Source organism: Podarcis gaigeae (assembly GCF_964106915.1).
Source record: "Podarcis gaigeae genome assembly, chromosome: 17".
In the NCBI taxonomy this organism is placed as follows: domain Eukaryota; kingdom Metazoa; phylum Chordata; class Lepidosauria; order Squamata; family Lacertidae; genus Podarcis; species Podarcis gaigeae.
Window position 1 is genome coordinate 36,429,495 of NC_139694.1, and position 15,185 is coordinate 36,444,679.

At 47.5% G+C, this 15,185-nt stretch overlaps 1 protein-coding gene across 1 annotated transcript; it reads left to right on the forward strand.

Annotated features, from left to right (window-relative positions):
* The first annotated feature begins 1,957 nt into the window (after nt 1–1,957).
* On the forward strand, nt 1,958–13,042 carry PRAF2 (PRA1 domain family member 2). Its single transcript, XM_083719962.1, has 3 exons — nt 1,958–2,168; nt 6,515–6,732; nt 11,517–13,042. The coding sequence occupies exons 1-3, from the start codon at nt 1,990–1,992 to the stop codon at nt 11,654–11,656; spliced, it is 537 nt and encodes a 178-aa protein (XP_083576088.1). The 5' UTR covers nt 1,958–1,989; the 3' UTR covers nt 11,657–13,042.
* The last annotated feature ends 2,143 nt before the right edge of the window (nt 13,043–15,185 follow it).

Genomic DNA, 15,185 nt, shown 5'->3' on the forward strand with positions numbered 1-15,185 from the left:
GTGGTACAGTCCAGACACATATCCATTCATTATCTTGCTCTTCACACTCTCTACTGGTTATTTTTGGTGCAGTTTTGCATCCAGCTGTTCAAATCCACACGACGGGGTGAGCTCCTGTTGCTCTGTCCTAGTTCCTGCCTACCTAGAAATTTGAAAGTATACCAGTGCAAGTAGATAAATAGGTACCGCTGCGGCGGGAAAGTAAACAGCATTTCCGTGTGCTCTGGTTTCTGTCATGGTGTTCCGTGCACCAGAAGCAATTTAGTCATGCTGGCCACATGACCCGGAAAGCTATCTGCGGACAAATGCCGGCTCTCTCGACCTGAAAGCAGAGATGAGTGCCACACCCCATAGTTGCCTTTGACTGGACTCAACCATCCAGGGGTCCTTTACCTTTACCTATCATACAGATAATTTGCCATGGCTACAAGTGATCTTGCAAAGCAGTTTTAAAAACCCCAAAACAAATACCATATTTTTGGGAAATGTAAATATTTTCTGCTGCTCATTTTCAGTGGACTTCCTTTGGGTTTTTGGAAGTAAGTCCTATTGCTTTCAGAGGGACCTGTTTCTAAGGAAGTGTGCAGGCCTGATCCTATGCATGCATATTCCAAAGTACGTCACACTGTGTTTAATGGGGCTTACTCTAAATTAAGAATGCACAGAACCGAAGGTTGCACAAACCTATCCTCTTGCATCTGGTTGGACTACAATTCCCATCACCCCTGACCACTGGGTCTGGCAGTTAGGGATGATGGGAGTTGTCCAATAACAAGTGTGAGAATAGCTGATAGGCTGTTGAGGAGAATGGGAAATGGAGGGCCTGGAGAAGTCCTGCATCCACAGTGGTATTTTGGCAGTCTATTTGAAATATTTTAATAAATGAAAGAAGATAATTGATATTCACCCAACAACAATTATATATTACACACCCAGACTGAGGTGGAGCCACTTGGGAAAACATGGGAGGGAAAGGGAATAAAATGAATGTTGCAACCTGTAAACATCAACAATGTAGAAAAATAAAGGGAAATTTCCACATATGGATCTCAGCATTACAGAACAGAGGAATCTTGTATTTTGAGAAAGAACCCAAAATATAAAAATTCCTGGAAGGCAATAAAAGAGTGGCAGTAGAGCTGGATGTCCGGTTTGATTGACGTTTACTGGAATCCCATTATATGCATGGCAAAGCTGCAGTCTATGCACTTCATCAGAGGAAGCTGGGCTGATCTCAGCGGCACATGCTGTGCAAAGCGCCCTGATCACAGTGGGCTGCTTCTTATTCCCCCCACCAACCCAAAACTGCAGGCACTTTTAAGCTTCTCTTAAAATAAAGCTTTAAAATAGTAATCAAGAATCTAAACTTGTGCATGTTTTAAAATATGCTTGGGTTTTTCTTGATGTTATTTTAGGGTTGCTATAGTTCATAGCTTTGTTGAGCATTTTTTTAAAAAATCCAATTTTAAAGCTTTTTAATTTTTTTAGGAAAATCTCCCCAAAAGCCACTGCTGATCTGGGTTGCCGTAGGTCCGGACTGTCACGGACACATAAGCGTTTGGCGTTGTTTTCGACTACCATATTCCGGCTATGTCCGGACGTATGGCAACCCTATTTATTGTTTTATCTTTTTGTAAACCGGCTTTGTGTTGAATATTTGCTATATGGTCATTTATGGACCTAATAGGTATCTAAAGCCATTTGCCACTGTTGCTGTATGAAGGTTTTATTTTATTTGTTTTTTTTATCTTATACTTTGGAAATGTACACCCAGGTGTGTTTTTCCCCTTTATTTTTTGGGGGGGGGTGGGGCCAAGAGACTGGGGCCCTAAGCTATAGCTTGTTCACCTTATACGTAAACCCGTCACTGGATGCGAGTCCAGTTCCCACCGCCGGGACTACAATTCCCATCTCTCCCCGCGGCGAGGCCTGTGCTCGCCGCGGTGCATCCTGGGGCTGGTAGTCCCGTCCCGCCGCCCGCCAGCGAAGATGTCCGAGGTGCGGCTGCCGCCGGTGCGGGCGCTGGAGGATTTCTTGCTGGGCTCCAGCCGGCTGTCTCCGCCGGACGTGCGAGACCTGCAGCGCTGGCACAACCGCGTCGTCAACAACCTGCTGTACTACCAGAGCAACTACCTGCTGGTGCTGGGCGCGGGGCTGCTGCTCGGAGGGTCAGTCCGGGGCCGCGCAAGCTGCGCTCTCTCGGGGGCGCACGCCCGAAAGACGCGCGCAGCATCCTCGGGGGCCAGACGGGGGGGGGGGGGGTGGTCAAAGGAGGAGCGGGGGGAAGCGGGTTAAATCCGGGGTGAAGCCCCAAATGCCTTGAGTTGGGGGCCGGATTGAGGTTGGATGAGGCCCTAAGCTACTAAAGGCAATGGGGCCCTTGATATGTCCAGCTGTCCTTTGTCAACAACAAATTGTCGCTGTTTTTTGTGTTGAATATGTATGCTATGTGGTAATTTATGGACCTAATAGGTATCTAAAGCCATTTGCACAGAACAAAATATGTATTTAATCAAAGTAGGCAATGGGGCCCTTGATATGTTCAGCTGCCCTTTGTCAACAACAAATTGTGGCTGTTTTTTGTGTTGAATGCATGCTATATGGTCATTTATGGACCTAATAGGCATCTTAAGCCATTTGCACATAACAAAATATGTATTTGTTGAGCTGAAATACAATTAAAGGTAAAGGTACCCCTGCCCGTACAGGCCAGTCGTGTCCGACTCTAGGGTTGTGCGCCCATCTCACTTAAGAGGCCAGGGGCCAGCGCTGTCCGGAGACACTTCCAGTTAAGAAATACAGTTAAGAAGAAGTATATTAATAGTAAAATACAATTAAGAAGTATACTTTCGGGGGGGGGGCATGAGAGTGGGGCCCTAAACTATAGCTTGTTTAGCTTATACGTAAATCCAGCACTGGATTTCATGCATGTTCTGGCTTTGTCCATGGGCGTAGCTGGGATTTTTGTGGGGGGGGGGAGCAGGCCTTTTGTTGGGGCAGAACCTCAGTTTGCTATGCATTTTAATTGATTTTTATTGATTTAGGGGGGCAGCTGCCCCTCCCTGCCCCCCCTCTACTCCCATGGTTTTGGCTCTCCTTTGTGTATCCACGGTTGCAGATGCTGTAAATTGGTGATGGAGGAGTCACTACGGCTGGATGCTGTTGGACTCCAACTCCCATCAGGGGCAGCCAACGTGGCCAGAGGAGAAGGGAAGAAGGGGACTGTATTCCAGTGCGATAGGACAGGGCTGTAGGCTGATTCTCCATTAAAGAAATCCCTATGGGTAGGAGGGGGAAAGAGGTGTGCACGGTGGAATTGCCTCTTTCCTAACCTCCCCTCCTCACTTCCTTTCATTTTATTTATTGCTCTTGCGGTCCCTGGAGCGGTAAGATGACAGATTGCAAGCTGAAGCTTTTGGCCACGACTCCTCTCCAACCTGGGGAAAGGGTTGCACGTACAGTATGGGGGACTGGGGTTAAATGCATAGGGGCGGCCAACAAGGCCCAGTAAAAAAGGGAGGCAACCCTAATACAAGTGGTAGGGCTTCTCTTAAACTGAGCCCAGAGCTCGATCATAGAATTGTAGAATTGGGAGGGTCACATTTAGTCCAACCCTAGGAAGCTGTTGTCAGTGCAAGAGCCTAAGATCCTGTGTTTCTTAGCAGTCAAATTGTTTGGGGGGGCTGTTCAGGATTCCAAACATGCTCCCCCACACCCAATCCTTTATTCCCTCTCCTATACACAGTTACATGAGAGTAGGTCTCGTGGAATTTACTGGAACTTTCTTCCCAGTAGGGATGCGGGTGGCGCTTTGGGTTAAACCACAGAGCCTAGGACTTGCTGATCAGAAGGTTGGCGGTTCGAATCCCTGTGATGGGGTGAGCTCCCGTTGCTCGGTCCCTGCTCCTGCCAACCTAGCAGTTCGAAAGCACGTCAAAGTGCAAGTAGATAAATAGGTACCGCTCCGGCGGGAAGGTAAACAGCGTTTCCGTGCACTGCTCTGGTTCGCCAGAAGCGGCTTAGTCATGCTGGCCACATGACCCGGAAGCTGTACACTGGCTCTCTCGGCCAATAAAGCGAGATGAGTGCCGCAACCCCAGAGTTGTCCTTTACTGCACCTAATGGTCAGGGGTCCGTCCCTTTACCTTTACCTTTTTACTTCCCAGTAGACATATATAGTGTTTTACAAAAAACTGCACCCTTTCCCTTATAGGGTACTCCGGAGCCCATACTGAGTCTGTAAGTGGGTTCCCTATCGGTAGGAGAAAATAACAGAGGCCATCCAGAGTACATTGAGAAGCAAAGCGGCCTGATCTTTATTCAAGGAACTGTTTCAACAGGGTCCCCACTCACCACACGCAGGAGGGAGGAGAACTCGGAACAATGGTGCGCAAGCCCTTATATAGACTTTTGAAATTGCCCACCCTGTAGCCCAAGACACCACCCCCAACCCCCCCCCCCCCCACCATACATACATCACAGAAGGAGGCAGTCTCCAGCAGAAATTCTGTTTGCCAGGATACCTGCTGATGGTCACTGATTGTATTACCTGGGTAGTCTGACCATTTTTTCCTGGTGGTTAAGACTTTAGTTCCTGGATCCAGGTCACAGGCTCACCCTGTTCACAAACAAATATGCCCTTAAGACAGCAATTGTAAGCAAAAAGACAATAGGAAGGCTTTCCCCATTCGCCTCCCTTACTGCAGAGGAATATCTGAGGTCATTGGGAGACTCAAAATGGCTTCAGGATTGCTCTCCCATACTCTTTCAGACACATGGTTCATATATTTAGATATGTGTGCATTTATGATTATTTATTCTATATTTGAGATCTTAAAATTCTTATAACAATGGTATTGGGCTCGAAACATGGCTTTTGTGAACAGGAGAATTTTCTTCCAGGATTGAGGTTCATCTAGCTCAACATTTTCCATTCCAAGTAAACGTAAATGTTGTGGGTGATACCAAATGGTTCAGGATGGCGAAATGCAGAATGGAATATTACAAGGACTGAAAGGATGTCCTTACAGGAGAGGTGAATGGCAGGCACTCCAACAGAACAGAGATTAGATTAGGGTTGCCATATTTCAAAAAGTGAAAATCCGAACACAAAAGTTGTTGAGCTTTCCCCCCCCCCTTTTTTTCTTTTTAGCCAAAGTTGTTGAACTTGTTTTGGAACTATTTTTAAATGAAATTTGCTAAAATCTACACTACCGACATTGACTGCCATTCAGCCGGATTTTCCCGGACCTTTCAGCGATTTCCACCCGAAAATCTGTTTTCGAGGACTGAACTATGTCCAGGAAATTCTGGACATATGGCAATCCTAGATTAGATGCGACTGTAAAGCTGTATATACCAGCAGTGAAACTGCAATGTTCCATTTAGCCCTGAGAGGAGCAAGAAATAGCAGAATCAGTGTTGCAAAATCATTCCTGCCAAGGTTCTCTTATATCTGCATTATTTTTAACAGGACTCATGGTGATCTCTTGTAAACAAAGCTTATTGATCTGTCTTCTGTGCATTTGTTCATCATCCTGTGCCAAAAGGGTTTTAAGGCAAAATACGGCAAAAAATATAGTGCACATAACAAAATACAAAATCCCATAAAAATAAGCAGCAATAAACAATCATTATAAGCGATCATACACTAAATCCCAGTAATTAAAACTCTCCAACCACCCAGTTATATCAGCACAATCACCATAAAATGACAAACCAACAGTCAGTGATCAGGAAAGAGTCTGGGAGAAAAGAAAAAATATTGACATGGTGCCGGAAAGATGTTAAAAGTCAGTGGCAGACAAGCTTCTTTAGGGAGAATATTCCACAGGGTGATAGGGGGTGGGGATGAGAGCAAGAAAGGCCCTTACTCATTTCACCACCCTTCAGAGTCCTGCTCCATGTCCAGTTCTCTGGCCAAATAGTAAAGGCCGCTACTTAAAGTGGGTCTTAAAAGTAAGGCCCAGCCCACAAGACCACCTCATGCTAACAGGATATACAGTCATACCTCGGGTTACAGACGCTTCAGGTTGTGTTTTTTTGGGTTACGGACCGCCGAAACCCAGAAGTACCAGAACGGGTTACTTCTGGGTTTCGGTGGTCGCACATGCACAGAAGCGCCAAATCACGCTTTGAGCATGCGCAGAAGTGCCAAATCGCAACCTGTACGTGAGCAGAAGCACCACTGTGGGTTATGGACGCTACAGGTTGCGAACTTGCATCCTGCACGGATCGCATTTGCAGCCCGAGCGTCCACTGTATTGTCTTTAAATGGAATCATAGGAGCCAACTCCTAGGGGCCTGTGGCGGCTTTGGCCCCCACAATAAAATATTTGAGGAGGCTGCCCTGCCCCAAGTTGATGGGCATCGCCATTCAAATGGAGTTTGTGCACTGCGTCATGTGATCGGTGGTGGGGCTGACCTGGGCCCCCACAATATTTTATTCAAGTGGGCACCCCTGAATGGAATTGACATTGCATTCCTAGTTCCCACCCTGCCCGTTTCCTTGCAGGTACTTTCGCCCCTTGTTGACTCTGCTGAGCGCTGCTCTCGTGACGCTGATCTTTGTGGGCTTCATCTGGGCGGCTGAAAACAAGGCTCCCGTGCGACGCTTCCGGCGGAATTACCCCGGCACCTGCCTCCTTACCATCCTCGGCTCGGCGTACTTTCTGGTGTCTCTTCTCGATGGCTCTGCCACCTTCTTGTTTTTCATTGCTCTGCCCATAACGTGTAAGTCCCGAAAGGGAAATGGGGTAGACATGGCAGGGGCACATCCAGGTTAATGTGATTGTTGTGTCTTGTTGCTGAGATCTTGCAAATCTAGTGCTCTGTTAATGTTTGCATGGAACATTAGCTTCAGTATAGAATAATTCAGTAGTGCAATAAGCAGAACAGTTTGCATTCTCCGACCATTCCTGAGTAGAATATATTCTGACATGGAAACCACAGTATTTATTTTTTTAATAATTTATTATTATTAAAATAATTCAACATTAATATATACATGTTACGAATATGCAAACATACATTTCATACAATCCTTAAAAGTATTCATACATACCCACACATACCTCAATCTGTGGGACTGAATGTGGATATGTAGGAAACCACAGTATCTTAGCTTTCTCTTATAATAAAAAAAACCCTCTAGTTCTCATAGAGGTTCAGATGAATCTGAAAACACATAGCCTCTGCAAAAAGCCCCGGTGCTCAGGGGTCTACCTCCCAAATGTGCTGGACCCCACATTCTGCACAAACCTCTACGTAGTTAGGTAGATTGAAGACAAACCTTCCTGGCTAAGTTGCCTGTTCCTTTGAACATCAAAACAAATTGCATCGCTGCATGGCTATTAAATTTGTTCATTGAACAGCTGTCATGGTTGATTGAAGGTTGGTGTTAATCTGTATTCCAGTCTGACTTTTGTTAGTTCTACAAAGACCAAGGCTAGGTTGATGCTCAGACGCTTCTTTCTGTAATATGTAAGTAAGACAAAATGTCCTATATTTATACACCGATCAGTTCTCCCTTGCGGAGTTTCCATGATAAAGTTAGGGCTCAGTGCATGTTGCAGTGCTGCTGGAGCCCAGAAAATCTACATCATGTGGTATTAAGTCCAGAGTCTCTCAGCTTTCACTTTTTAAAAAAAGTAAAGTTCTAGTGCTGGTGGTTGAGAAGTTAAGCTTGAAAGTGTTTGGTGCAATGGCAGAAATCTTTTGATGAGTAGGAGCCAGTCGTGGGGCTTCTGTGATCTGCATGGCTCCTTCCTTTATGCAGAATAAAGTATGCACAATAATTTAAAATGCAGAAAGAGCCATCCAATTTAAGAGAAATCATGCAAATTTGCTCTTTTCACCTAGTTTATTTTGCTTTCAGCATTTTATTTTACAGTATTTTTTATTATTATTTTTTATTTTATTTTTTATTAGGCAAGGGTACCGACGCAGGTGGCACTGTGGGTAAAAGCCTCAGCGCCTAGGACTTGCCGATCGAAAGGTCGGCGGTTCGAATCCCTGCGGCGGGGTGCGCTCCCGCTGCTCGGTCCCAGCGCCTGCCAACCTAGCAGTTCGAAAGCACCCCCGGGTGCAAGGAGATAAATAGGGACCGCTTACCAGCGGGAAGGTAAACGGCGTTTCCGTGTGCGGCTCTGGCTTGCCAGATGCAGCTTTGTCACGCTGGCCACGTGACCCGGAAGTGTCTCCGGACAGCGCTGGCCCCTGGCCTCTTGAGTGAGATGGGCGCACAACCCCAGAGTCTGTCAAGACTGGCCCGTACGGGAAGGGGTACCTTTACCTTTACCTTTACCTTTACCTTTACCTTTACCTTTACCTTTACCTTTACCTTTACCGACAGCCCAGGCTGTGTTTGCCTGTCTTTCTCCTTCTCACACTCATTGATTTGAATGATGGAAAATATTCCTACAGCTCCTGGGAAAGCTTGTGGTAGAGCGGACAGGGCTACTCTAGCCTTGCCCTTTTTGCCCTGGATGAATGAACTAACTTTCTTCTTTGGTGATCCCTCGTAGCCGAGTAAGAATGTCTTCCATAAACACGGTTTTAACAATGAGTCCGTAAGTGACTGTGGAGGCCAATTCTGGATCCACACATCCTTCCACAGTGGGGACATTGGTTTCCGGGCGGGAGTTGATCACGGTGTGGATTTGCTAAGCGTGCCTTCCTCTTAGCACGTTTCTCCCTTGCGTCCTGAGTTCGGGCGTCTTCAAAGCCCATGACACGTTTAGTAAAGGCTGTTCTCTAACTGGAGCGCTCTCAGGCAAATGTTTCCAAATTGTTGGTGTTTATGGGACGCGGGTGGCGCTGTGGGTTAAACCACAGAGCCTAGGACTTGCTGATCAGAAGGTCGCCGGTTCGAATGGGGTGAGCTCCCTTTGCTCGGTCCCTGCTCCTGCCAACCTAGCAATTTGAAAGCAAGAAGTGCAAGTAGATGAATAGGTACTGCTCCAGCGGGAAGGTAAATGGCGTTTCTGTGCGCTGCTCTGGTTCGCCAGAAGCAGCTTAGTCCTGCTGGCCACATGATCCGGAAGCTGTACACTGGCTCCCTCGGCCAATAAAGCGAGATGAGCGCCACAACCCCAGAGTCAGCCACGACTGGACCTAATGGTCAGGGGTCCCTTTACCTTTACCTTTATGCCACATTTTTTAAAGATTTGCCTTGAGACAGTCTTTAAACCTCTTTTGTTGACCACCAGCATTACAGGCCCATCCATGAGAATTTCTTAACGTCACTGCCCTGCAGACCCCATCCTATGTCTCGGAAGCTCAGGTCAAAGCACTGGGGGCACATCCCAGAGGCGTAGTGGGGCTGTGGCCCAAGAGCACAATTTTGAGGGGGTGCAGCTAAGTGCCCCCACGACAGGCTCCCGCATTGAGGTTGGAGCCACGGGGGAGGCAAGCCGCACCAGAGCTGGCCTTCAGGGCTGTGGCGACAGCGGTGCCTCCTTCATCTCATGGCCAGGGAAGGGACACCCGTCTGTGCTCCACCCCTGGGCCATTCAAGGGGGAGGGCGCTGCTGCCACCGCCCACCAAAAGGGGAGGGAGCAGTGGCACTGGTGGTAGTGCTGTTCCACTCCTCTGCTGGTCTCTGAAGTGTACCAGGGAGCTGCAGAGGCCCCTTGCTCAGCATTGGCCCAATGCCACCAGGCCACAGTGGGTGCAGTGGAGAGGAAGAGCAGAGTTGCAGCAACCCCACGCTTCTCCTCCACTGGGCTCTGGCACATAAGGTGGCCTTGGAGGCGATGGCCCAGTGCTCCCGGGCTCCCAAGGCCAGCAGGGGCTGTGCAACCCTTGCCCCTTCCCCGGTGCTGCCAACCTGTCCCTGGCACATTCTATTTTATTCTTGCTGCAAGTGACCTTGGACTCTGCTATACAGCTGCAAACAGAACGTTTTAAAGCGTGTTGTAAAGTGCAATATACAAATGTGACACCAGGTGGTGATGGTGAACTTATGGCAAATTCAATATATTTTTCAATTATTTTTTTTTAAAAAAACCATTTTTACAGCTTTTTTTATATGTGCGTAGATTCCACTTTTGTCAGTAGGCCAGTAGTGATTTGGTCAACCCAAGCAGGGATTTGAATCTCCTGCTCCCAATTCAAGTTGAATTCCCTATTCACTGTATCACTAAGCAGATGGCCGACTCTCTTGTGAGTCTTGTCTGCAGGAAGATTTCTTTTAATAGGTTGTTTTTGGCATGGTTGCTTTGCGGCTGCTCCAGCAAAGCTGGATAGACAGTCGAGATGATGACCTCGGGGAACTGACCTGATTCCTCCTGTGGAACTGCCTGCAACTCTCTTGGCTCTCATGGTACTAGTCTGTCCTGCTTCCCTTCTTGAAGGAAGAGATCTGTAGCAGGAGAACATAAGTTATTTCTTTTTCCATGCTTTGCCTCTAACACTTCAATTCCCTTGTAATAAACGAAAATCTGCCCTTATTCCCTTATGGGGGACTCAAGAGTCCTTATAGAGTCCTTTGTAGGTTCTCCATCGGTCAGAGGAAAAAAACAGAGGCCAACCAGAGAATATTGAGAAGCAAAGCAGCTAGTAAGCCTGATCTTTACTGATCTGTTGCAACAGGGTTCCCCCTTCACACACAGGAGAAGGAGGAGGACCCAGAACCAAGGTGTGCCCGCCCTTATATAGACATTTAAATTGCCCACCTTGGAGTCAAAGACCACCACCCCAGATACATCATACCTACATCACAGAAAGGGCGGGCTAAAGCAGAAATCTGAGTGGGTTGTTTACCTGTCTGGCAAGTTACCTGTTAATGCTTACTGGACTGATACCCTGGGGAGCCTGGCCAGTCTTTTGTAATTATAAGTACTTAGTTCCTGAGCCAGGGACGCAGGTGGCGCTGTGGGTTAAAGCCTCAGCGCCTAGGACTTGCCGATCGAAAGGTCGGCGGTTCGAATCCCTGCGGCGGGGTGCGCTCCCGTTGCTCGGTCCCAGCGCCTGCCAACCTAGCAGTTCGAAAGCACCTCCGGGTGCAAGTAGATAAATAGGGACCGCTTACCAGCGGGAAGGTAAACGGCGTTTCTGTGTGCGGCTCTGGCTCGCCAGAGCAGCGATGTCACGCTGGCCACGTGACCCGGAAGTGTCTCCGGACAGCGCTGGCCCCTGGCCTCTTAAGTGAGATGGGCGCACAACCCCAGAGTCTGTCAAGACTGGCCCGTACGGGCAGGGGTACCTTTACCTTTTACCTTTAGTTCCTGAGCCAAGTTACAGGCTCACCCTATTCATACACAGACATACCCTTAAGACAGCATTTGTGAAGGAAAAGACAATGGGGAGGCTCTTCCATTTGACCTTGCAGAAGAAACACCTGGTCAGCCTGGGAGTCAAAATGGCTCCATGGCTGCTCTCCTGTGGAGCTTCAGACCTGTGGCCTATATATGTATGTGTTTGCCTGGTACATTTATGAACCTTTATTATATACGTAAGACCTTAATTTATTTATTTCACCCTTCTACCTCCCCCGACCCTTTCTCCACTGCAGTGACCCTCATCCATGCCTCCCTGCGTCTCCGGAACCTCAAAAACAAGATTGAGAACAAGATAGAGAGCATCGGACTTAAGCGCACTCCCATGGGTCTGCTCCTGGAAGCCCTAGGACAGGAACAGGAAGCCGGATCCTAGACGATTCCCTTTTAATTCTCCCTTTTCCCTTTGGAAATATGCTACCTTCCTTCCATTGACTGTTCACTTTCCCCCTCTCTGATCCCCAGCCTGTCTGCTGTCTGTTCACTTAACCCAACCCAGTGGCCCAGCTATGAGCTCATGCAAAAGGCGGCCTGTGTCCTGTGGACCAGAGCAGATGGTCATTGGGACTCCCTGTCCCCAATGAATGAGGCTTTATAGCAGAGTAGAAGGGGAACTGCAAATAGAGTGGAAACCAAGGTAGTATTTCTTACTGACCGTTAAGTATTAAGTACTGCGACTCTTTACCTGTTTAAGTTTAAAAGGGTTCCAGTTCATGAGAAAGGGAGAAGCAGCTGAAAATAAGATTTATGAAAGACAAGGCTGTATTATCTTTTTTATATAAAAAAAACTGGTGTAAAATGTTAGACTGTAGTATGCCTAGACACATTTAAAAAAAACAAACGACCCAAGGATCAGGACTTGATCCTAGAGCAAAGAACGGTAGCCAGCCAACCAATTAAAAGGGAGCCTCGTTCTAATTATTCCATGCTCGGGCGAACTTTAATATTTACTAGTATAGCATTACTTAGCATTTATATAGCAGCTCCAAACGCTCCCAAGTGCTCCACCTGCAGCATGTACTCCTTTCAACAGCCATGTTGTGCAACTCCGTATTTGATCCCCACATTGCAGCTAGAGGGAGGTGGGGCCTGCAGAAAGCTGCTCTTCTGTAGAACACCTGGCCTCTTGTTTTCAGAAAAGGGAGATTAGGCAAGAGTTCGGATTGGATGGAGGAAAGGGGAAAAGTAATTTTGAAGAAGCTCTAGCTAGGTCAGAAGTGGGGAGCCTTTTCTTGAACTACAGCTCACATGTCTCTGGCCATTGGGCTAGTAATTCATTAACCCTGTGGGCTTCCCTTATCTTATGCATTGTGTGGAAGGGACACTCCGAAGTTCAGAAGCTGTGTAGCAACCCTTACATTCCCCTCCACAGAGGGAACCCCCAGGCAAAGGGTGAGGTTCTTAAGAGGAGCAGTAGAGGCTTGTCTAGCCATTTCCAGAGACCAATCAGGCAGAGTTTGACTCCTTGTCTTTTGCGGAGTCCTTACAGTATTCAAAACTTCAGAGAATGGACCAAACCCTGGTATAGTGTGTCTTTAAGAGCTGTAGCTGAAGGGTAGGATGTTTTAATAAAATGAAGGAGCTTGGAGATTCTACAAGCATTGCCAAAAATAACAACTGTCCAAGGGGTTCAGATATTGTACCTCTCCATTTCTTCTGTATGCAGTTTGCATTTATTGGGTAATGGGAGGAAATCAGTTTTGAAACCCTCTGTATGGCACTTTTTTTTGCTAAAAAAAAATGTTATTGATTGACAAAATGACTTAATCACTAAGTCTCTCTCTCTCTCTCTCTCTCTCTCTCTCTGTGTGTGTGTGTGTGTGTGTGTGTGTGTGTGTGTGTGAAGGGGAGGTGGCTGCCTCTGTACCCCTCAATTCTGTGTGTATGAGGAAGGAAAAAACAAGCACAACCATTGCAACCTCCATGAATCGTGCCCCCTTTTACTCTTGCTTGCCTTTCAGGAGCCCTATGCCCAGCAGTGGATTCCTTCAATCTCTCTCGCCCGATTCATGACCCTTCTGCCAATGTGCCCCTCGATTAAACTGTGTGCTAATTTGATTGGACGGGACAATCTTCCCTCTCCTCCCCCTGCCCGTTCTTCTAGGGGTTCTCGAAGTGTCCCCTGAACCAATTTAGGAGGACAAGGCCTGTTATGCTAGCAAAACTCTTTGTTCTGGTTCCTGACAGTGTATCTGTTTCGCTGAATCCAGCCCTGTATGTATAAGACCAGGAATCCATAGCTGAAGGAGTCCTTTCTTGGCTCTCTCCATAGGTTGTGCTTTGGTTTCAGCCATCTGTGTGCTCGGCAGCAGTGCCAACTTATTAATACAACTACCATATTTTTCGCCCTATAGGACGCACCGGCCCATAGGACGCACCTAGGTTTTTTTTTGGGGGGGGGGGGAATAAAGAGAAAAAAAATTATCCCCACCCCCAGCCGCAGCTTCAGCACGCCCCGCGCTCCGGGCAGTAGGCTGCTATCCGCAGCCTAGGGAGCCCTGCGGGAACTCCCACGGGCTCCCCAGGCTTGCTGATAGCTTCCTGAAGCCTGGAGAGTGAGAGGGGTCGGTGCGCACCGACCCCTCTCGCTCTCCAGGCTTCAGCGAAAGCCTGCATTCGCCCCATAGGACGCACACAGATTTCCCCTTCATTTTTGGAGGGGGAAAAGTGCGTCCTATAGGGCGAAAAATATGGTAAGTATTTCTACAACACTTGCCAGGGCTCAAAGGTCTTCTCTTACGTCACAGCTGGGGAACCTGTGGGATTCCAGAGGTTGGCCACTCTGAGGTCAGGATCAGCTCTTGGCCTGATCCCTCAGGGTTCTTCTTGTGTTCACAACTGGTCCAAGATGTTTTGCTGCCCATGGCAGATTAGCAAATCCCCCCCCCCCCCCGAGTCCAGCCGCATAGCTCCCAGTGCCAGCCAAGTTATTTTGGCACCCGGAGTCATAAAATCCCACAAAGTAATTCCATAACAAGTTGCTTTCACGACACCCAAAACCTGCTCACCTCACCCTGCCTAATGGTGAAGTCAGTCTTGTCCCCTCCTTCCTGGGAGTGTGGTTGGGTACCCATTCTTTTCTTCCTATTCCTTGGGGCCAGCTTGCTAAAGGTGAGGTCAGTTGGACTGAGTAGAATAATAATAATAATATTTATATGCTGCCCCAGCCACTTTGGGCAGCTTCCCACAAAATACTAAAAACCTCAGACATTAAAAACTTCTCTATACGGGGCTGACTTCAGATGTCTCAGGAAAGTCAGATAGTTGTTTATTTCCTTGACATCTGATGGAAGGGTATTCCATAGGGTGGGTGCCACTACCAAGAAGGCCCTGTGCCTGGTTCCCTGTACCTTCACTTCTCACAGTGAGGGAACCGCCAGAAGGCCCTTGGTGCTGAATCTCCCTGTATGGGCTGAATGATGGGGGTGTTTAAAAGTCTGTTTGAACTTAATAGCAGAGGCTTTCTTCATTAACCCTTTTATCCCCCAGGCAGCGCACAGTATTTTCAGGACCTGCTTTCCAACACTAAACCCCACCCCACTCCTCAAATTTTACAGAGGAGAAGAAAACACATGGCACTAATCAACAAGTTGTCACAGGTTGACTATGACAATGTGGGCTTAAAAACAAAAGTAGACAAATCAGAAACTGCGTCTCATCTGATGAAATTCAGTCAGCAGCTCTCCCAGGTCTGCAGGGAGTTCGTGTCAACCCAGCAGTTTCAGCGAGTCCTGCCAATTATTTCATTAGGGACCTCCTATCCAAAGCATGCAGTCTCTCATTTGTGGCCATACATCCTTGACTTAATGGGATACAGCATTTGATAACCACAACTAAGAGCTATTTTCCTATATTATAATTGCAAACTTCCCCACAGTATTTTCTGAGGAACTGCAATTTGTGAA

Coding starts and splice junctions, on each gene's coding strand:
- PRAF2 (XM_083719962.1), top strand. CDS start 1,990: ATGTCCGAGGTGCGGCTGCCGCCGGTGCGGGCGCTGGAGGATTTCTTG. Junction 2,169..6,514: donor GCGGGGCTGCTGCTCGGAGG/GTCAGTCCGGGG, acceptor GTTTCCTTGCAG/GTACTTTCGCCCCTTGTTGA. Junction 6,733..11,516: donor CATTGCTCTGCCCATAACGT/GTAAGTCCCGAA, acceptor TCTCCACTGCAG/TGACCCTCATCCATGCCTCC.